At 42.8% G+C, this 23,999-nt stretch overlaps 1 protein-coding gene across 1 annotated transcript; it reads right to left on the bottom strand.

Annotated features, from left to right (window-relative positions):
- Window positions 1-215: 215 nt before the first annotated feature.
- LOC146705270 (drebrin-like protein B) lies at window positions 216-23,932 on the bottom strand. Its single transcript, XM_085462923.1, has 15 exons — window positions 23,206-23,932; window positions 23,076-23,131; window positions 21,845-21,957; window positions 21,223-21,297; window positions 21,010-21,153; window positions 20,707-20,784; window positions 20,463-20,614; window positions 20,336-20,390; window positions 19,652-19,717; window positions 19,099-19,204; window positions 18,824-19,024; window positions 18,331-18,393; window positions 17,147-17,241; window positions 1,609-1,678; window positions 216-500 (listed from the first exon to the last, which is right to left on the bottom strand). The coding sequence occupies exons 1-15, from the start codon at window positions 23,286-23,288 to the stop codon at window positions 364-366; spliced, it is 1,494 nt and encodes a 497-aa protein (XP_085319049.1). The 5' UTR covers window positions 23,289-23,932; the 3' UTR covers window positions 216-363.
- Between the last annotated feature and the right edge of the window lie 67 nt (window positions 23,933-23,999).

Below are 23,999 nucleotides of genomic sequence, written 5' to 3' on the forward strand. Positions count from 1 at the left end.
TGTCCTCCTTGAGATGCTCTGCAGGCCCCCTCTGAGGTCCATAGTCCCAGTCTCGGCTGAAATGCCACCTGTTCACTGAGGCATTTGAGTTTTGTGCGTAAAGCAACCTTGAGTTTATTAAAAGGCTCTATATGAACCTAATTTATACTTCTTATTAATTACGGTAGTAAGACTGGCCAAATAGGACAAAAGAAAAATAAGAGCAATATCCAAACTGCACTTGAAAATGACTGTATTTATTGTTTACTGGTTTTTACAAAGGTTTATTAATTCAGTGATACTGAACAAGTTAATGTGAGTAAAATATCCATCTGAAACACCCACAGCTTTATTAAAATTAACAGGACAATGAGCCAATGACAACTAGATAAGCTCCACATAGTTAGCCGGGAACATGCCGTATTCCCCATCAGGTCCAACACCTCTCCACCAACCCTCATCCAGCATTTCTATCTGAGTAATAATGTCATCGGGGTCAAAGGTGATCTCAGTGTCATCCGCTGTGAGGAAGAGAGAAAACTCAGTTAAACTAAAGGTTTATCTAGAAACACCTTTCAAGAGTTTCAAGTTTAAAATTACAAGCATTTAAAAAAAAGAAATGAAAGAAACTGTTCTGTATACTCGACTTTAGATCTGTATGTAAAACAACAACATTTCAGTGTTTCATCAGGTAAATGTGATAAATAATAACCAAACTGGATGGCTTACTGCACTGTTGAGGTACAACAGCTCTTTCCAAATGTAAGACCACTGCAAGCTTATTTTACAGCCAATAAAAAGCATTATAATAATAATAATAATAATAATAATGGATACTTTATTGATCCCCATGGGGAAATTACTTGTTTTTCTCTGCATTTGACCCATTCACTCAGTGAAGCAGTGGGCAGCCCACTAAGCAGGCGCCCGGGGAGCAGTGTGTAGGGACGGTACCTTGCTCAGGGGTACCTCAGGGTAGCCGTTAAGTGGATTCGAACCGCCGACCTTCCGATCATGGGGCGACCACTTTACCTACTGAGCTATCCTGTTTTTACAGATTTGATTTACAGATTTGATCTTCTTGATTCATTTATTGAGATTCATCCTTCTTTAACAGCTTTTCCCCTGTGACAGTCAATGGTTCATTTAAACACTTTTCCTCAATTGAAGAATACAGAATACATTTTGGTCAAATATTTGCAGGTAAATTTATAAAAAAATGTGGAAACTCAACTAGTTAAGCATTTAATCATTAATATTCAATAACTGATAATTATTTGATAATCAAACCAAATAAATGGATAAATAAAAACATGTCATTTACTGTGAATGATCTGCTGTACCTTCACAGGCCACTAGAGGCCCCAGTGCAAACTCAATTACAATAATGTTGTTGTGATATCACAGAAGTCTTATTTTCATGATATCAGTATGGTGAACAACACTCTGGACTCTTTCCAATTTCATTCAGACATGTTAGACCACAAGACACGATGGTCCTCAGTAGTCACAGAGAAGATGGCAGACCCCACAACTACCAAAAACATGAGTGTGTGTGTGTGTGTGTGTGTGTGTGTGTGTGTGTGTGTGTGTGTGTGTGTGTGTGTGTGTGTGCGCGCGCGTACGTACCGGCCTGGTAGTCGTACAGAGCTCTGGCACAGATACCTTGTCCACTGCCATCCCAATTAATACCATCAGCCTGAAATTCAAAAACAGCTAATTAACATTTAAACAGTATTTTAAATCATTTCATTCAATAACTTTTTACTCAAACACTGGAGGACCAAATCTGCCAGAAGAGATTAAATAAATACATGAATCACCTCAATAAATACACTCAACAAAAATATAAACGCAACACCTTTGTTACTGCTCCCATTCCCCATGGGATGGACGTAGAGACCTAAAATTCATTCCAGATACACAATATAACCATCCCTCCCAAACAGTGGTCACAAATCAGTCCAAATGTGTGGTAGTGGGCACATCTGCTATATTGAGATAATCCATCCCACCTCACAGGTGTGCCACATCAGGATGCTGATCTGACATCATGAGTAGTGCACAGGTGTACCTCAGACTGCCCACAACAAAAGGCCACCCTGGAATGTGCAGTTTTGTCTCACAGCAAAATGCCACAGATGCCACAAGCAATGAGGGAGCGTGCAATTGGCATGCTGACAGCAGGAATGTCAACCAGATCTGTCGCCCGTGCATTGAATGTTCATTTCTCAACCATAAGCCGTCTCCACAGGCGTTTCAGAGAATATGGCAGCACATCCAACCGGCCTCACAACCGCAGACCTCGTGTAACCACACCAGCCCAGGACCTCCACATCCAGCAGGTTCACCTCCAAGATCGTCTGAGACCAGCCACCCAGACAGCTGCTGGAACAATTGGTTTGCACAACAAAACAATTTCTGCACAAACTGTCAGAAACCGTCTCAGGGACGCTCAACTGCATGCCCGTCGTCCTCATCGGGGTCTTGACCTGACTCCAGCTCGTCGCCGTAACAGACTTGTGTGGGCAAATGCTCACATTCGATGGCGTCTGGCACGTTGGAGAGGTGTGCGCTTCACGGATGAATCATGGTTCACATTGTTCAGGGCAGATGGCAGCTGAGAATGTCCCAGTTCTTGCATGGCCAGCATACTCACCGGACATGTCACCCATTGAGCATGTTCGGGATGTGCTTGACCGGCGTATACGACAGCGTGTACCAGTTCCCACGAATATCCAACAACCTCGCACAGCCATTGAAGTGGAGTGGACCAACATTCCACAGGCCACAATTGACAATCTGATAGACTCCATGCGACGATGTGTTGCACTGCATGAGGCAAATGGTGGTCACACCAGATACTGACCGGTTCTGGGTCCCCAGACCCCCAATAGCGCAAAAAACTGCACATTCCAGGGTGGCCTTTTGTTGTGGGCAGTCTGAGGTACACCTGTGCACTACTCATGATGTCAGATCAGCATCCTGATGTGGCACACCTGTGAGGTGGGATGGATTATCTCAATATAGCAGATGTGCCCACTACCACACATTTGGACTGATTTGTGACCACTGTTTGGGAGGGATGGTTATATTGTGTATCTGGAATGAATTTTAGGTCTCTACGTCCATCCCATGGGGAATGGGAGCAGTAACAAAGGTGTTGCGTTTATATTTTTGTTGAGTGTAGGTCTACAAATATAGGTATTCATTAACTTAGAAGCCAAGAACTTACAGTGGTTTGCAAAAGTATTCGACCCCCTTGAACTTTTCCACATTTTGTCACATTACAGCCACAAACATGAATCAATTTTATTGGAATTTGTCGAGGAGGGAAATTATTTTACTGCTATTGTTAAATAATTGTCATTGCATTAATAATATAATCTGCAGCATGGATATTGCATTCCAAGGTTTAAACAGTGTCTCTTTCAGAAAGACTGAGTTGCAGGCTGACAGGAAGTTGTATGTAGAAAGAAGCAGGAAGTTATTTTGAGCCGCAGGCTAAGACGAGGCTTTAACAATGTAACAGATAGCTTTAAGAAGGCCTTAAGCAGTTATGACTATTTTATACACAATGCATATCTGTGCTTATTAAAGAGTTGGAGCTCGGTCAATTAATTGGGGGTCGGAAGCTTTGTTCGGCGCGATGTTCGGACAATCTATTGTGCAAGTGACTTGGAGCCATAGAAGGAATCGCAATACATGCTTACAAAACACTTATATATCAGATCATTTTATATTAAGGTTTTAGTAGAAGTTCTTGATTAAAACATTTATTTAGTAGAAGACATACACATAGTCTCAGTGAGCTTCTGGTCTGGTAAAAGGTCAGAAGTGCAACAGGTGAATTGAGAAAGAGCATTTGAGGACGAGACACAGACAGTAGGTGAAGAGGTGACACAAAGAGCATGTGAGGTCAACACACACACACACACACACACACACACTTTAAATTAGATTTATTTAGAGGAGAGGTTGGTTATGTTTGGCTGTAACTGCAAAATTGTCTTGGTAAAAGAGGAACCGTTTCTTGGTGTCTCGGCAAGAAAGAGGAACAAGACAAGAACTGAAAGGTAGACAGGAAGGGCTAGCCATGAAAATAGAAGATGATTTTCTAGGTGAAAAGTCATGATGATGTTGATCTGATCTATGTATAAAATGTATCTGTGACGCATGAAGGGGCGTCAGTAAACAAACCCTGATGCTATAAAATATCTGTTCATGCTTTGATTAAGTCGAAGACTACTTCCTGTCTGCGTACAGAGTTGTCTTCCCACGCGTGTATTCATTAAAATCATCGTTTGACTTCACCCGGCCGGATCGGTGTGGTTATTCTTCGATCACCTCTTGTACCCTTCCTCAATATTGAATCTTAACATTTGGGGGCTTCGTCCGGTTATTGAGGAGGGAGAGTTGGAGGTTTGGACGGAGAAATCCGGGGTCTTGGGTGGTCTGACGGGCAGACATGAATTCCAGTGGTCTAAGTGAGTGGGCATAAGCCGGCTTATCCAAAAGGTAAGGCACTACCTGTTGAATTATTTCCAAAGTGTGCCAAATTGGACATGATAAAATTTAAGTCCACTCACTGAAATTACTGGTGGATGTCTGTTTTGATTTTGATAAGAATCTGAGGATTTAAAGCAGTTGGACTGCTGGTAAGGATTTAATACGGTTGGACCGTGGGAAGCAGTGGACTGCTTAATGATTTTAGTATGTTAGGGAATTTGCTTATTTTTTGGTTATAAGGGTGGACCTGCTTCAGTTATACACTTGTTTCGGGTGTTGATTGTTGTTTCAAAGTATTATAAATTATTTTAGAACGGAACCGTGGGGGTTCTAGGAAGCGCAGTTCTCGGAGGTAACGCTCCCTCCCGGCCAAGGACGCTTGGCCCTGACCTATCGGTGAATAGGGTTAGTACGGTTGGCAACCGGGGAGAACTTGGGAACCTCCAAAATAGCTAGGAGCTAGAGTCTCCTTACCGTTTGAAACGGTATCTGCGCTTTTTTGGCCAGCAGAAGTGGACTTCGGGCGTGTAACTTTAACCTAAAACTTCAAAAAAGTTTGGGTTGGTTGACGCTTTTAAATTGAGTTAGGGATTTTAGAAATGAGGCCAGAAACAGTTAAAGCCTTGATACTGGTTAATTGATCGCAAAAACGGTTATGTTAAATTTGTCGAAATTCGATAGGTGTTAAAAGGTTTAAAATCTGTGCAGTTGTAAATATAAGACGTCTCTGTAATAAAAAAGATCTCTGTGGGTCGAGTCAGCAATGCACTGACTGCCTGCTGCTATTCTTAGATGAAGAGTGTGTGTGCATGCAAATGAGGCAGCTGATGCAGAGCGCATGAGAGGACTATGCTTTCGGTTTTGTGTGTCATTCAGCTCTATAACTATTGTTTGCAAATGTGGATAAATGTCTGCAATTAAAATGCTGGCTTAGTAAATAACAACATTGTAAATATATGAATGGTGACAGCGTTTCAAAATAGAATATAAGAATTGTTTGTGTTTAAAACCAACTTTTAGGTAAAGAAGATTTAAGGTGGATTTGAAGGCATAAACAAAAAATAAAAGGGTTACAGTCTGCAAGGGTTGTTAATTCATGAGCTGACTGGATGCAGAGTAAGTGGAGTGGTCATCCTGAGAGGATTGAATGATGCTCTAACTCTGTGGTCAAGTCAGACATAGGCTTTAAGCAACCATGAGCCACTAATAAGCGTGACAAATTAATGAGTATGTGTAAATTGAACTTGTTAAATAGCTTTGATAGGAGTGACTCAATGAGCACGCAATAAAGTGGACTTTTTAGGGGCAGTTTATCACTGACACCATAAAAAGCAACTTAATTAGTAGTTCAATAACAAATTGTAAAGATAACCTTTGTTATTTGATAAGAGAGAGAAAATTCAGGTTACATATAGTGAATAACTAAGGAAATGTTAATCTCTGCGTCATTCCACACTGAAATTTCAATTGTAGGGGATCATTTGGAGGTGAATTGTGTAGGACACGGGGAGACAGAAGAATCTCCCCATGAGTTTTCGGTGTGCATAGAAATTGAGGAGGCTGAACTGGAAGCCTGCCTGGGTCGTTGTTTTTGTTTATTTGAGGGTCTGCTGGAAGTTTGTGAAAACGACCACCTTGATATGTGGGAGCCTTCTCGGGCAGCGATTTTTTGTTAAACCTGTGGCAGGCTGTGCAACATGGAGAAAGCTTTGACATAATAACATAAAGGTGATTTCGTGGTTTTAGATTTATTAGTACGGGATGCTTGAGGGTGTGTTGCTGTAAAGTATATAAGGGACGCGCAGCGCCGTTAATGGGTTCAAAATAAATGAAAAGACACTAATCCGAGGAACTATTGGAGAGGTAAGTATACGGAGGTGAGCGCGTTGCGCATAAGGGTTGCTGGTGTCATATATTAACACTTTGAGGGCGAATAATTTTGATTGAGTGTCAACGCTTGAGAACGCGAGGACAGCGTCTAAAGTGCTGGGTTAAACTTTGTGTATCACCGAGCAGGGGAAGAGGAGCCAGTGGTTGCGAGAACAGCGAGACGAAGACTGAAACCGAAAGTTAAGCGTGTCTGGGTGACCTAGACCAAGAAGGTGGAGTCGACCAACGCCATTGGAAGAGGTAAGTCTGTGTTTCAGAGAATGGCTGACAGCTCGGGTGCGACACCTAGTAGGAAAAGGGGATGCAAACCTCTGAAGGATCAGCTCGAACAGCGTAAGAAAGCTGTTCGCTTGGCTTCCCCTGGAGTATTAAAATCAGCAGAGAAAGAGTGCCAAGCGATGGAGGTTGAGGTAAGTAAACCTATTATATCCCAACAGAAAGGGCTGGGTGATAAAATACCTCTGAGCTTGGTGTTAAAAACTGAAGGAGAAGTGTATGGACAAATGCATGAGGCCCTACGTGCGTCCATAGAGGCATTAACGGCATTGGAGGTTATAAAGCAGAGAGTAATGCAGGGAGGGCCAGAAGAGGAGAATGAAGGCCGTGCGACGTCATCAGGAGAAGAAGACGATGAGGAGGACGAAGATGGAGGAGCTGAACCTCAACCAAGTACAAGCCTAATTTTGAGGAAAAGGAGTGTGAAGAGAGACCAAGCACAGAGACGGCCCATATTTAAGAGCTCAAAGAGTAGAAAAGTGAGTTTTGAACAAGGAGCTCCTGACCCTGGTTTAAGTCTGCCTCTAATAGCAGGTCCAAAGAACGAACCAGTTTATCGCGCCTATAAGGTGAGAGATTTGGAAGCATTGGTTAAACAACTTCCACCAATAACCAAGGGAGAACATTGGGAAGGAGAAGAATTAGCGCTGGGCGACTTTCGCACTTTGGCCGGACGTTGTATGCTGGGTGGTGGGTTAGCAGATGTAGAGCAGATAGCTCAAACAACCAGATATGCAAATGACCTACAATACCATGAGGTGCAGAATGACTTAGCAGATGCAGTCCGGGAGAAGTACCCAACTCCTAACTCTGGAGCCATTCCAAAAATTATTTGGGATCCCAAAAAGAAACCCAGAGAGTGTTTAGCTAAAGCAAAGGAACAATGGTTGTTAGAAACAGGAATACATCCGGGGAAGGAGGGTGAAAGTAGAGCGTGGTTTCGTTCGGCGGTGCTGGCAGGGCTGCCCAACCAGGTTGCAGTTGACTTGGAAAAGAACCCAGATTTTGCCGTTGCAGACTCGGTGCAGTGGGAGAGACATGTGACCCACAGACTTCAGCAGGAACAGGATTTGACGAACAAACAAAAGAAAGAGTTAGATGAAGTACAGGCGCAGCTGCTTAGGCTGCAGCTGGGTGAGGCTCGCGAAAAATATAATGCGAAGAAAAAAGAACCGAAAGAACTAAATAAGACTATAATGGTGGCAAGGCCTCAGCCCGATCCTGTGCCTGACTGGCCAGATCAGGATCCGGGTCTCTACCCTGATGATCGTTGGCCCGCCAATGCACCAAGGCAGCGTCAACCCGTAGGGAATTGGGGGACCGGTGGACCGCAGAGAGGGCGTGGTGGATCCGTGAGGGGAGGACAAAGGGCTCGGAATCCGGGGAATCCTGGCAGGGTGTCTTGGACTGTGTGTCTGAGATGTGGAGCAGAAGGACACTGGGCCCGAGACTGCCCTGAACCGCCGCAGAACTATCAGGGGCGAGGCTATCGATCCCAGGCACGAGGAGGCCCAAGACAAAGAGCTGCTTACAGGGGAGCACATCAAGCTCCAAACCCGAATGCAGCACCAGCCGCCCAGTACCCAGTAGCTGACTGGGGCTGGGAGGGGGAGCAATACTGACGGAGCCCGGAGAAACCGAACAGCGTGGGAACGGCAGAACCCATACTGTCGATGACCGTGGAAGGCACTGAATTGCCCTTCCTGGTGGATACTGGAGCAACATACTCAACATTGAAAGACACACCAGACAGTGCAACACTCTCCTGTCACACAGTTAATGTGGTAGGCTTTTCCGGGATTCCAATGACACTGCCATTGACGGATCCAGCATTGACAAAGCTGGGAAAACAGACTTTGAAGCACCAATATGTGGTGTCCTCACAGGTGCCTGGAAAATCTCATGGGCAGGGACCTGCTTGTGAAACTGGGATCACCTTCAAAGACTCAATATTTAGTCCAGAACTCTGAACAACCCACTGCCGAAATCTACTGGGGGAGGCTAGTGGAAGAAGGCATTCTGAGACATTATCAGCTGTGGAAACCCTGGATAATGAGTCTGGCCGTCTATTCCCTCCCGCGAGATCCTTTCCACGTTACACTCTTTTATGATAGGGAAGATAATGATATCTATCGGGAACAGTTCCAGTCTGATCTTGAGGGACAGACGTGGAATGTGCAAACACATAACATTTATGTTGGACCAGAAGGTGTGGCCGCGGCTGTGAAATTTACTGATGAACAACTGCCTTGGTACAATGTGGGAGAGGATTCAGCCCCTCACATTACATTGGCGGTCCACGAGGGTCATGGGCCAAGAGATCTGGGACCAATGGTCAAGCGGGCGCTGGACAACGCATGCTGGCAAAGCACCCAAATTCCAAACGTCTGGTATGCACCAAAATGTAAAATATATCGCATAACTTGTTTGTCCAACGATGCAGTGATCTTAGAACATAAAGAAATCTCCAGAATACATGGCAGGGAAAGAATGGATCATCCTGATGCAGTAGCTGAGCTCTCAAAATTGCCTGGTACTTTGTGGTCCGCAGGGCCCACAGATGTGGGTCTAGCTAACTGTTCGCCTGTCCTGTTCCGGCTGAAGTCTGACATACCATTTAACAGACCATAATAGAAGCACAAAACTGAAGACCAAAAGTGGTTCACATGTATTGACCTAGCGAATGCATTCTTTTGTCTCCCACTGCACGAGTCACTCAGAGACATTTTCTCATTTACATACAGAGGCCGCAAATTTAGGTACACACGCCTACCACAAGGCTTTGCACTCTCACCAGGAATTTTTAATCAGGTGTTGAAAGAGGCATTGTCCCCATGTCAACTGCCAGGGGGCTGTACATTAATAGAGTATGTTGATGGTCTTCTTATTGCAGCCCCGTCAGCAGCGGCCTGTACGGCAGCATCGCTCGTGGTGTTGAACAGATTGGCGGAGTGTGGCTTCAAAGTGAGCAAAGAAAAACTGCAGTTGGTCCGGCCAGAGGTAACATTCCTGGGCCGGGTGATCGCACACAGATCAGTGGGGTTAATGAACACACACAGAGACCAAATTCTGACACATCCAAAACCAAGAACTGTGAAGGAGTTGCTTTCCTTTCTTGGCTTGACAGGTTACAGCAGGCAGTTCATTCCGAACTATGCGGGTAAAACGGCCCCTTTAAGGGACCTGATCAAGAAAGTTGGTGTTCGAAATCTGAAGGCTGAATTGCCTTGGACGCCGGACACAGAGACAGCGTTCATTTCACTAAAACAGGATTTGTCAAGAGCCACAGATCTGGCCACACCTAACTATGATGAGGCATTTTATCTTGATGTTTCAGAAACAAAGGGAGTTGTGAATGGTGTGTTGTTTCAGAAAAAAGGGGGAGGTAGGGATGTACTTATGTATGTTAGCATAAGATTAAATTCAACAGAAGCAAGGCATCCCACATGCACACAACACGCAGCAGGAGTAGCAAAGATAATTCAGAAAACAGCACATATAGTGAGGGAACACCCACTGAAAGTGCTTACTACACACAGTGTAGTGGCCTATGTGAACTCACAGGCATTCACAATGACTCCACTGACGCAACAAAGGTTGAGCAAAATTTTAGAGGCGCCAAATTTGATATTCACACATGAAGGAATAAATATGGCAGACCTAATGGGGTCAGGAGAACCACATGACTGTATTAAGAAAGCCCAGGTTGAAGGAAAAATCGAGGGACAACAGTCGGCCCAGAGAGCTGAAGTGATAGCCCTAACTCGAGCCCTGAGGTTGGCTAAAAACATGAGAGTGAACATCTACACTGACTCAGCATATGCGTTTGGAGCAGCTCATGTGGAACTGGCTCAGTGGAAGAGAGCCGGGTTCAGAACGGCCACTAATGCACCCATCTGTCACAAAAAGGCCCTGGAGGACCCAGACGAGGTAAGTATTATAAAATGCAAAGGCCACTCACAAGCAGACAGTATGGTGGCAAGAGGAAATCAGAAAGCTGACGAAGCCGCAAAGGAAGCAGCGGGCTACAAAGGACAGAGACAACTGGTGCAGGTAACCCCAGAAGAGGAGGTTAGCACTAACAGCATGGAAGAAGCTAGACAGGCTCAGGAGGAGACATCCCCAGAGGAAAAGGGGGTGTGGGAAAACAAAGGAGCCTGGCAAGATGGCGGTTTGTGGAGGGGGCCAGATGGGCGTCTCGCTTTAACGGCCAAAATGGCGGAACAAAAGGTGAATGAGGCTCACGGGCTTGGTCACGTGGGAGTGAAACAGATGGAGAGAAATTTGTGCCGATGGTGGCATCCTGATTTGAGAAGGATGATACTGGAAAAGGCCAGAACGTGCCTAATTTGTGGGGCACACAACCCAAAGCCAGCAGTAAAACCTGAAGCTGGTAAGTTTCTCATGCCAGAAAGGCCAGGAGAAGAGGTCGTGATTGATTATACCGACATGATTGATACAGGCCCAGGTGGGGTGAGGTATTTGTTGGTGTGTGTGGATGTTTTGACTGGATGGCCCGAAGCATGGGCGACCAAATGTGAAGACGCGAAAAGCGTGATTAAGTGCTTAATCAATCATTACATTCCAAGGCATGGGTTTCCCAAGAGAATTAGATCAGACAATGGTACTCACTTCAAGAATAAAGATTTGCAAGAGGTAGAGAGGATGTTGGGAGTGCAACATAAGTTCGGGACGGTCTTTCATCCTCAATCTCAAGGAAAGGTAGAGAGGATGAACCTAAATTTGAAAAACAAGTTGGCTAAAATTTGTGCGCAGACAGGGCTAAATTGGGTCGCAGCCCTGCCCATTGCTTTGATGACCATAAGATGTTTATGATGATGTTAACTTTGTATTTCAGGTGCAGTTATAACTATTTTATACATATTGCATTTTGTGCTTTTAAAGGAGTTGTGGCTCAAATTTGTCTCTGGAGGGTCACGAGCCTTTGGCTAGCGCTATGATTAGCCAATCTACTGTGAGGATAATATGAGTTCATGAAGGATTGCACACGCTTACAGACACAGAGTTAAGAAACACACATGACAGTATTGATTCCAGGCAAAAGGCCCTAAATTCATTTAGCTTTTAACTGAACTTAAAGAAGGACCAAAGAGGAAGGAAAGCATATATTTTGGTTAAGTCTGATACATTAGAATTAGAAGGTATTGTTACATTAAGGGAGCAAAATGAAATAAAAAGGTTATACCAAAACAGGTGATAACATAGGAAATGTGAGGTTTTAAAATGAAGTTAGTGTTAACACATAGGAGTTGTTTCAAGGCAGCATTTAGCTATGATGAAATGTATACAGGAGTAATTGCTTATATGCTTAAACTTAATTGATTAAAGTGGTTGTTTTCTTTTGGAGTAGATTAACTTGCAGCAGCGACAACTTGTGCACAGGATGTTGATGATCAGATAAGGGAAAGTAGAGCGAGCAACTGGACGTGAAACCAGCGCTTAAAGAATTTTAAAGTGATGAGTAACGTTGAAGAGTATACATAAATACAAGTCAATAAGTTAAGAAGATAATTAGGATCAGGCTTTTGATTAAAGAGTCCCAGATAGGATAAGTTAGGGAGATGCAAGAAAAGGTGTTTTGTTTCCTTTGCAGAAGATCGATCTCGGCGACCACAGGAGGGGCGAGGATCCTGGAGATCTCGAGGTTCGAGACCACCAGAGAAGGGTCTGCGTGAGGACACAATGTATTGTGACCTCTGGTGTTCCAGAGGTCAAAAGGGGGAGTGTCGAGGAGGGAAATTATTTTACTGCTATTGTTAAATAATTGTCATTGCATTAATAATATAATCTGCAGCATGGATATTGCATTCCAAGGTTTAAACAGTGTCTCTTTCAGAAAGACTGAGTTGCAGGCTGACAGGAAGTTGTATGTAGAAAGAAGCAGGAAGTTATTTTGAGCCGCAGGCTAAGACGAGGCTTTAACAATGTAACAGATAGCTTTAAGAAGGCCTTAAGCAGTTATGACTATTTTATACACAATGCATATCTGTGCTTATTAAAGAGTTGGAGCTCGGTCAATTAATTGGGGGTCGGAAGCTTTGTTCGGCGCGATGTTCGGACAATCTATTGTGCAAGTGACTTGGAGCCATAGAAGGAATCGCAATACATGCTTACAAAACACTTATATATCAGATCATTTTATATTAAGGTTTTAGTAGAAGTTCTTGATTAAAACATTTATTTAGTAGAAGACATACACATAGTCTCAGTGAGCTTCTGGTCTGGTAAAAGGTCAGAAGTGCAACAGGTGAATTGAGAAAGAGCATTTGAGGACGAGACACAGACAGTAGGTGAAGAGGTGACACAAAGAGCATGTGAGGTCAACACACACACACACACACACACACACACTTTAAATTAGATTTATTTAGAGGAGAGGTTGGTTATGTTTGGCTGTAACTGCAAAATTGTCTTGGTAAAAGAGGAACCGTTTCTTGGTGTCTCGGCAAGAAAGAGGAACAAGACAAGAACTGAAAGGTAGACAGGAAGGGCTAGCCATGAAAATAGAAGATGATTTTCTAGGTGAAAAGTCATGATGATGTTGATCTGATCTATGTATAAAATGTATCTGTGACGCATGAAGGGGCGTCAGTAAACAAACCCTGATGCTATAAAATATCTGTTCATGCTTTGATTAAGTCGAAGACTACTTCCTGTCTGCGTACAGAGTTGTCTTCCCACGCGTGTATTCATTAAAATCATCGTTTGACTTCACCCGGCCGGATCGGTGTGGTTATTCTTCGATCACCTCTTGTACCCTTCCTCAATATTGAATCTTAACAAATTCCACGTGAAAGACCAACACAAAGTGGTGTACACGTGAGAAGTGGAACAAAAATCATACATGATTCCAAACATCTTTTACAAATAAATAACTGCAAAGTGGGGTGTGTGTAATTATTCAGCCCCCTGAGTCAATACTTTGTTGAACCACCTTTTGCTGCAATTACACCTGCCAGTCTTTTAGGGTATGTCTCTACCAGCTTTGCACATCTACAGACTGAAATCCTTGCCCATTCTTCTTTGCAAAACAGCTCCAGCTCAGTCAGATTAGATGGACAGCGTTTGTGAACAGCAGTTTTCAGATCTTGCCACAGGTTCTCGATTGGATTTAGATCTGGACTTTGACTGGGCCATTCTAACACATGGATATGTTTTGTTTTAAACCATTCCATTGTTGCCCTGGCTTTATGTTTAGGGTCGTTGTCCTGCTGGAAGGTGAACCTCTGCCCCAGTCTCAAGTCTTTTGCAGACTCCAAGAGGTTTTCTTCCAAGATTGCCCTGTATTTGGCTCCATCCATCTTCCCATCAACTCTGACCAGCTTCCCTGTCCCTGCTGAAGAGAAGCACCCCCAGAGCATGATGCTGCCACCACCATATTTGACAGTGGGGATGGTGTGTTCAGAGTGATGTGCAGTGTTAGTTTTCTGGCACACATAGCGTTTTGTATTTTGGGCAAAAAGTTCCATTTTGGTCTCATCTGACCAGAGCACCTTCTTCCACATGTTTGCTGTGTCCCCCACATGGCTTGTGGCAAACTGCAAACGGCACTTCTTATGGTTTTCTGTTAACAATGGCTTTGTTCTTGCCACTCTTCCATAAAGGCCAACTTTGTGCAGTGCACGACTAATAGTTGTCCTATGGACAGATTCCCCCACCTGAGCTGTAGATCTCTGCAGCTCGTCCAGAGTCACCATGGGCCTCTTGGCTGCATTTCTGATCAGCGCTCTCCTTGTTCGGCCTGTGAGTTTAGGTGGACGGCCTTGTCTTGGTAGGTTTACAGTTGTGCCATACTCCTTCCATTTCTGAACGATTGCTTGAACAGTGCTCCGTGGGATGTTCAAGGCTTGGGAAATCTTTCTGTAGCCTAAGCCTGCTTTACATTTCTCAATAACTTTATCCCTGACCTGTCTGGTGTGTTCATGGTGTTGTTGCTCCCAATATTCTCTTAGACAACCTCTGAGGCCGTCACAGAGCAGCTGTATTTGTACTGACATTAGATCACACACAGGTGCACTCTATTTAGTCATTAGCACTCATCAGGCAATGTCTATGGGCAACTGACTGCACTCAGACCAAAGGGGGCTGAATAATTACGCACACCCCACTTTTCAGTTATTTATTTGTAAGAAATGTTTAGAATCATGTAGAGATGGCACGATACCACTTTTTTATGTCCGATACCGATACCGATATCATAAATTTGGATATCTGCCGATACCGATATGAATCCGATATAGTGTTTTTTAATCAACAAAACTGTTTTTTAAAATATCTTGCTGCATTTTGCAAGTCTGCAAGTTCATACTCAAGTTTAAAACAACAACTACACTAAAGCTATTCTGTTATACCTGTATACAAAAAAAATATTTCATAGTTCAGCAATACTGATCAATCTAATAAACTTAGACCTACACCATCCTCCCTATTCTGGTATTTTAAAGAGTACTTAGCGTAAATATTAAGCAACCTAACTAATAGGGTTCCAACTCCCAGCAACAACAAAAATAAATAAATAAAAAATAGGGAACCACCCCTCACGCGCCACCTCATGATGCTTAATCGACGTAATCAACCTTAATTTGATGCAGTGTGAAAAAAAATGCACAGAAATCAATTATTTTTCAAGAAATATTAAATAGATTCAACATCTTTCTTCAACAAAATTGCAGACTGCACAGATGGTACCTTCCCAAAGGAAAAAGTACTATAGCTTACTAGGGTATATATATTAGACTTAATAGTCACTATATACAGTAATTGACTTCTATTCGTTTTACATCAAATTAAAACTTTGGGTGTCAGATAATTATTTATTAAAAGCTAGACATTTTAAATGAGAATAAGAAAGAAAAGTATGTCTTTGTGCCCCCTTTTCCCTGTTAATGCCCTATCGGCCCCCCTGGCTAAACTTTGCTAGATCCGCCCCTGCACAGTTACCAGCGTCAGCTACGTAGAAAAAGATCCTGGTGTAGAAAGTAATATTAAATAAATTCTAACAACAGCTTATCAAGCTTAAACGTGCTGCTGTTGTTCAGCCGCTGGTTTCCTCTTTCTGGTGCAAAGTGGGCCAAAAACAAAGACGGACTCGCAACAGAAAAGCCGATCAGCTGATCATTTAAGCAGTTTCACGATTGAAGTAGCAGCCGGAGAGCGAGAGGCAGTCGCTCGTTAAGCTTAACGCAGGAATGCTTTACAAACATTCAGAGATGGACTTACACACTTGCTTTACTTCTCTCGGGGATAACTTTGTCGGAGATGAAATGCCAGGTTGCTAGCGAAGCTCCAAATGCTATCCAGACCACCGACAGGTCCCACATGCCACAACCGCTCTATCACGTAATGCATACTGCTCCGACATGCTAACGTTCTGAGGTGAGTTACGGCGTGTTGCAAGTTTTGTGAGGTGCTTTCGTGATATTTAATGGATCGGATTACATTTTTTATTTTTCTCCGATATCCGATCCAGTCATTTAGGTCAGTATCGGACCGATACCGATACGTAATATCGGATCGGTCCATCTCTAGAATCATGTATAATTTTCATTCCACTTCTCACGTGTACACCACTTTGTATTGGTCTTTCACGTGGAATTCCAATAAAATTGATTCAGGTTTGTGGCTGTAATGTGACAAAATGTGGAAAAGTTCAAGGGGGCCAAATACTTTTGCAAGCCACTGTATGTGTATTTTATTTCATGACAAATATGAGCTCATTCTGAATCTAATGGTACCAATATATCTGAAAAAAGTTGGAATGAGAAAACAAACGTCTGGAAAAGTAAACAGAAACAGCTGGAAGAGTATTTATTTAAACAGTGCTTCACTGGAAATTCAGAATTATTTCTTATGCTAAATGAAACATTTTCTGATTGAGGCATGGTCACAGTATGTTTCCCATTTCAAGGTTCTTTTTTTGCCATTTGTGCATAAAACTAGCAGTCAAGGCACACTGGAATTCTTGTGCAGTCATAGTAAGCAAATTTTAGGGATTTTGCATTATTTTACAAAACACAATCCTGTTTATGATTTCTTTGGTTGAGGTGGGACACATTAAAAGGAATGACTGAAGGTTCAATCTTGGTGTCAGGGTTAAACATAAAATTAGATGCTGTGGTTTAGGTTAGTGTTTTGCTATGATTAAACTTGGGTATAACATCTTCAGAAAATGATCAGAACAAACACGCCTCCCTCTGTATCAGTTTATTCTAACAGAGAACAAATTTTAGCCAAAGTCTGAGATCTAGTCATCCAAACAACCTCAAACTCAGCACTGCACTTACTCGAGACCACAGAGATACACCCACTAAGTCTCAGGTCTATTGGTCAGTTTTTGAGTCAGACACATTTCTCAAACTGTTAGTAAGACGTTAAGGGAGGAATCAGAATCAAAATACGTTGTTAATTTCTAAGGAAAATATTTACTGGGAGTGTTGTACATGTAAATGTACTTATGATGAAGAGGACTTACTGCTGGTGCATGCTGGGAAACGTTTTGATACAGGTCCTCGTTACTCCAGGCTGAATGCGGTGCCATGTATGGATCATCTTGAGCTGGACTTCCCTCTGCACATTATAAAAATCACAAGTTTTAAATACCAGAGATGAAAAAGTGTTCTTTGTTTTCCAGGACAGCGAGAAAAGACACAAAAGTACCAACAGGATAAAGTATTAATACTCCAATTCCAGGAAAAGTACTAAGTATCACCACACTACAACCCTCAAAAAACAGAAGTTACAGAAATGTCACTATGAATTATGTTACATAGTCTGAGATTCTGATATAGCCAGTGAACAAATCTATCTATCTAACCAGCGCTGTGCTACAATCGTGGTGTAACAGCTTTACAAACATGAAGGCCAACGAAACAAAAACCAAGCTGTGAGCTGTAAACATGATGGAGCAAACACAGAATAACCACAAATTATTTCAGCTAACGTCCATCATTTGCTGCTGCAAACTCAAAAATTCACTGACTCGCCAACTCTGACAGTGACTCTTAATATGTAAAATAGTTCAAATTAATTAATTTTATTAACCAAAAAATTTGAAAATATAGCAAAGTTTAAACTTTAAACTGCTAAGTTTCCAGTATTTAACATATTTAATTACTTTTGTTTTTTTGTCTTTAATGTTTCAAACGTAAAAGCACCACTGAGGAAAAATTCATTAGTATTCACTTCACAGTGTTATAGATTTAATTTAAAATGGATAAAAGTGACATTTTCAACTCTAATGTTTTCTAATGTGGTTTCAGATTGTTTTAGGTTTATTTTGTTTGCTTTATTATTATTGAGATGTCTGTTATTTTTAAATTTACTGAACATTAGATTCATTGACTAATTAATTGAATTAAATTGATATGGTGTTGTTCTGCAGCTATTTGTAATTCATGTGTTTAAATCTCAGCTGCAGTTATAAGACTAAGAAAACTCTGAAATGTAGCATACTAGAAGTATAAAGTATTGTGTAAATGTACTCGGAGTGATTTTTGTGGGTGTTGATGTTAGTGACAAACTGATCATCATATAAAATATGGTCTTATAGGAAGAAAAAGATTAAAAAAAAACCTAATTCAAACAACTCTGATTATTGATAAATGATCAAAATTGCACAAAACAAAAGTTTAAATGAAATGACGTTAAAGTTCACACCTTGTGCAGCTTCATCTTCATCAAAATCATCTGACCACTCGTCTTCGTCACCATAACCAGCGTCTGTGTTTGCAGGAGGGACGTCTTACTTCATGTCATACACACAACACGCGGGTATTTCACAGTTCAGGTCACTAATCAGTTAAATTAATACATAAAAAAAGGTTTCCAGACTCAACTTTTTCAGCTGATTCAGCATATCCAAAGAAAATATCAGTGTTATGTGAACACAAGTTTTCTACTCATCACACAAATCCACTCCTAAATTTGAAAGTATTTTTAACAAAGCTTAATATTTAAAAATAAAAAGCCACCTTGGTTCTGACTGGCTAACTTCTGGACGCCTGCTGAAGGCCAGCAGTTTTGTGAGAACTGTGAGAACAACAGTTACTCCACAAAACTTACTTTATTTTTTATTTCTGTTCTACACCAAAGAACTGTGGTTCCTTCTGGGAACCTCCTGCAGTTGAAAAGCTGCCTCAATATGTCTCACCTGCAGGCTGCACAGGTGAGTGTGACCTCTCTGGTGCTGTAGTGGAGGCAGGTGCAGCATGTGAGACAGGCAGCACAGGTGAAGCAGATGTAATCAGAGACAGGGGGGTCACTGCTGGAGGAGAGGATGGTGGAAACCGAGGCTGAACCGGGACGTCTCGCTCAAACGATTTCTGCGATAGAAACGGACTCTGCAGCCTCCCTGCAGGGGGAAACTTTAAGGTGAACCACCATCATCATCATCATCCTCATCATTATCATCATCGTGTTTCTTACCGGGTCTGGAGGCAGCAGGTGTGTCGCCAGCATCAAAGCTCTGCTCCTTCTGCTTGAAGATGTCTCTGGGATTAAACGCTCTCTGAGAAATCAGAGATTTCGCCTCCTGTGAATAAAACTGGGTGACATTAAAGTAAAGAGGCAGGATCCTACACTTCTCTCAATGCAACTCTTCAGCCTTTGTAATTCAGCTCTTCCTGTTCATTTCAATTTGGCTTACAGTAAAAAAATGTAAAGGCTTCCAGGCTGTAGAACTAAACATGTGAAGCAGACTACAGTTCCCATGATACGTCTTGGTGGGCAACATCCAATCACAGAGCCAAACAAATGTGAACAAATCACCAAGAAAATCCTCATTTCTCTAGTTTTAACATCTGCTCAGAGCCATCCACCCAGCTGATCAAAAATGAAACTGGAATAACAAAAAAGTTAAACCTGTGTGATCATTTTTTTTATGTTTCTGATGCTGTGTGAAAATAAATAATGAACATTTAGAGGAAGAAACAGGAGCAGATATTACGTTACAAGAATTTATGGTCAAAATTGCGCTCACGTTAGCTTTCTGCACCGAGGCAGCAGCGGAAATTCCCGTCATCTTCATGTTCTCCAGCTGCTCATTCTGAAACACAGAAATTATTCATACATGACGTTAAATATAATTTTAACATCACACAACACAGACTTCCCTGCCTCAGTGATTTGCCAAAAGGATTTAAAATCAAGTTTCAATAAAGAAATGACTCATAATCCAGTATTTTTTACTTTCTTAATATGTTTTTTTATTTATTTATGAATTAAATACACAAGTTAGCTCATCCTTTAAAAGTTAAAAACATCTTTCTCTTACCCTCAAAATCAATTAATTAACTAATATCTATGTCATTATTATTGGGTAATTTAAAACATGTTACCCTTTCCATTATTTCCTGTTTATTTACTTTTCATTATCTGAAATAGTTTTCAGTTTAATAACTTCTTTTATGTTTGCTTTTATGTTTGAATTTATTCATGTGTACTTCAGGATTTTTGCCCCTTTATATTTCTGTTTATGTTTATAACTTTTTTTAAAAGGGGTTAAATAGTAATGTTGAATATTGTTTTTTATATTGTTTGTGATCAAATAAACTGTTGTTTTCCAAATTTGATTTATTTTTAATCTATCAGGAGCAGTAATGTGATGCTGGCTGGGCTCATAAACTCAACCGAATCAGGATCAGTGAGCTGAAGCTGAGCTCACCCGACGCTGCTGTTCCTGCTCTCGCTCCTCGTCCTCCTGCTGCTTCTGCCGGAGCCTGAAACACAAAATACTTGAAGTGTCTTCTTCATGAGTTTCTGTGATTTTGTGTTTTGTGTGTCTGACTCACTTCTCCTGTTCGATCTGCTGAGCTCTCTCTCTCGCTATCCTCTCCCTCTCCTTCGACTGTCTCTCCTCCATGTCCCTCCTCTCCCTCTCCGCCTCCTGCCTCTCCTGTTCCACTCGAATGCTTTCCTCCTTTTGACGCATTTCTTCATCCCGCTGAAGGAGAAGAAGAAGAAATAGAGAGTCGTGTGACTTTGCTGACTGAAACCTGTGGTACAATCTTGGAGGACTCGGAGTTGAAACCGAACCTGAGCTTTGACCCAGAAGTCGTCCTTGTTGATTTGTTGGATTTCCTCGACAGCATTGACTTTGCGGTACACAGAACCCTGACGAGAGAAAAGGCTCAGGGATTATAACAGAAATGTCCTGTTTTTCTTCTTTGTGCGCAACCCTGATTATTTATTCTTTATTTCAGCATTCTCTCTCTGTAGACAGAAGTGTTTGAGCTGAAGAAGATCTACATTAATGTTCATGCAGGGGTAGGAGTGCACTGTGAGATGAAATATTGGTAAAACGAGGCTGTGCTGCCGATTCAGGCGGCGTGATCTCACCACGGGTCCTCTGGGAACGTCTCTGTACTCCTGCGTTTGCTTGTGGAAGTTAAAGTTAGCGCCGGACGCTTTGGCCACTTTGGCCAAGATGGTCTCTGGGTCCACGTCGTCCTCCGCACGGGCGTTTACAGTCACATGGGCTCCCTGTGATGTCACACATGTTAATGATGCAGCTCTTCACACACATTAACAGGAAAAAGAGGCCAGACTCACCTTCAGGAAACCTGCTATGGTGCTCACGTGATTGGCACACTGTCCTTTCCGAGAGTCCTTCACACCTTCACCTGTCTTAGAAAACAAAAATCATCCATTCAATCCTGTGAATATGGCATCCTTCTATCACTCGACACTCATAGAAAGTAAAGTCTGCAGAGCTCTCTACAGGATCTCAGAACTGGATATGGACTGTTTAGCCTCGCAGACTCTGCCAGACTTTAGGAGGAAGTCGGAGGGCTAGTTTCCATCTAACGATGACATGCCATGTTCTGACTGTAGGATCGAAGATGGAGTGAAGTGGGCATATAACGATGACCTACTCGGTGGCTAGGCTAATATGAACACATCAGCAGGCTGAAGATGGAGGATGGGGGTTAAAAAAAAGTACATGTTGAGGGGCTTCCTGTCATGTGACTGGAAGATGCTGAAACCAGCCAAACTTCACTCCAGAGGTCTGAGATGATCCGTCCACAGCATGAGATCACTTATTAATGGTCTGGATTACTCACTGTGAAAAAGTCCTGAGCTTCACATCCACACTGAAATCTTCAGATATTTGTGGTTTTCAGAAAAAAGAAAAACTTCAGGAAAAAAAGCTTTGAGTTAAAGTTGGTCTTACCCAGTTTATGAGGATGTATTTGGGCAGTCCAGAGTTCGGGTCCCTGACTCGACAGAAAGCGTACATCACCTTCCCGCTGTTCAGCTCCTCCACCATCTCCTCCAACCCTCCATCTACACAAAACACAAAGGAGAACATGATCTCATTTAGATCAGACCGCAGACACCTGAAGGCCAGACTGGAGATCAGAAGGTTATGAGGGTGGCTTACGCTGGTGTTCCTGCGCGCACGTCCTGTGTAACACATAAAGAGGTCAAGTGCTGCACGAAAAACCCTCCACAGCTTGTTTGAGACGTTCCTCTGACACTCTTAATGCCGGTGATGTCATTGCATCATTTCTCAGCTGCACAAACCAGTTTGGAGCGCTGAGCAACTTTTTCTTTCTTTCCCACCTGAGAGCAGCACATTCTTATCTGTGTGCTTCAACACACCAGCTGTACCAGCGTTCACAGACCTGAGCCCAGTGGTTTTCTTTGCTTTCACTTGCAGCCTTTGCTCCATTCTGCTGAAACTTATTGGTACATCACAAGATGTAGCCGTGGCTCAGCTGTGGAAGCTGAATGCTTGTAATAACCACGCTGTTAATGTTTGCTTCATATTTAATAATAAGTTTTAAGTGTATTAGGGCAAACACCACTCTGCATGTGGTCGGTATGCTCCTGGATTTTAACATGAAACCCTCAGAAACAGAAAACACTCTGGGAGCAGACCAGAGGAGTCAAACATAAGGCCTGGGGGCCAGAATCAGCCCAGTAAAGCCTTCATTCCGGTCCCCAGGAGGAGATAAATGTTTTTTGCTGCTGACGCTAGAAATGTCTGTTTTTACAGTTGGTCCAAACAAAAGGACATTTTCTGTGATGAACACAACTTTGTTTTATACTTTCGGACAGTCTGGATGAGTGTATTTCTTACAGTCATGATGATCATCACGTGGAAAAAGCTGAACTTGGTTGTCTTACATTAGGAAGTCTTAGGGTTTACATGTGCACAGAGGGACAGACTGCAGCACTGCTGAAAAAAGTCAAACTGAGGTCAAGAAACAGGGTGGAGTGCAAGAACACCTCAAACATCTCCTCAGGTCCAAAAACAGCAGGAAACCAGCAGAGAGAAGAGTCAGAGAGGAAGGACAGCAAAGAACACAGGACCTGACCTTCAAAATAAAACAGGAAGTGAGGGGAAATCCACAGGAAATAAATTCGGAGGGATCAAAAGTTTGGATCCAAGTACTTACCTCCTTTCTGTGCCACTCGGAGGTTGTTGGTGTTTCCTTCGTAGGTGAACAGTGCCCTGAAACAGACAGACAGGTGTGGGTGTGCAGCAGATGTAGGTGTGGACAGACACACAGGTGAACTTTATCTCACCAGTCTGTGTTAGACTTGCCGCTCACCACCTCCTCGTAGGCGGCCATCAGCACGGCTCCATTCTTGCTCAGATTAACAGACATGTTCCTCCACAGCACGGCAGCAACGACCCAGCAGTACTGTGGCAAACCTCCCACAGGCACCAACTCAGCTCAGGTCTGAGGAGACTAACCGGGCGGGTCGAAGGACCCAAACCTGACTGACCGCATTCTCCCCAGGTGACTCCTCCCACCTACACACCTGTGCTCAGCAGCAACAGGACACAGGTGAGTGTATCATGTGACCCTCTGCAGCAGGGAGTGTGTGTGTGTGTGTTACAGTGAACAGGGTGTGATCTGTGTTATTGTTGGCTTATTAGGGGCGGAGCTTGCCATACCTGCTCACCTGAGTTTCTGTTTTGTTTTTTTACAGAAAGGAAAAAAACTTGAAAACCTTCAAAAAGCACAAAAACAAGTGAAACCAGAAGGAACGTGATAAATGTTCTTCAAAAAAACCCAAACAAACCCACTGCTCCGTCTTTCTGTTTCTATAGCCTCACCCGTACGACCCCTCCCACCTCAGAGGCAGACAGCAGGTTAACGAGACTATGAAAGCCACGATCAATGGAGCTCTGACACCAGTATTCACCATGGCAACAGGTAAACACCGAGCAGCTCCTCGTTTGAATCGGGTGGCATTTATCTCACAAACAGGAGACTGAAGACAGAAACGTGGACGACTGTCCACAGTTCAGTGAGCTCACAGACGCCCGACAGAGCGCTCAAGTCACACCACTTCATACCAGTTTATAATTT

The sequence above is a fragment of the Copadichromis virginalis genome, linkage group LG7, assembly GCF_057382275.1.
Source record: "Copadichromis virginalis isolate Kocher_CV1m ecotype Utaka linkage group LG7, C_Virginalis_male_GT1.1, whole genome shotgun sequence".
Taxonomy (NCBI): Eukaryota; Metazoa; Chordata; class Actinopteri; order Cichliformes; family Cichlidae; genus Copadichromis; species Copadichromis virginalis.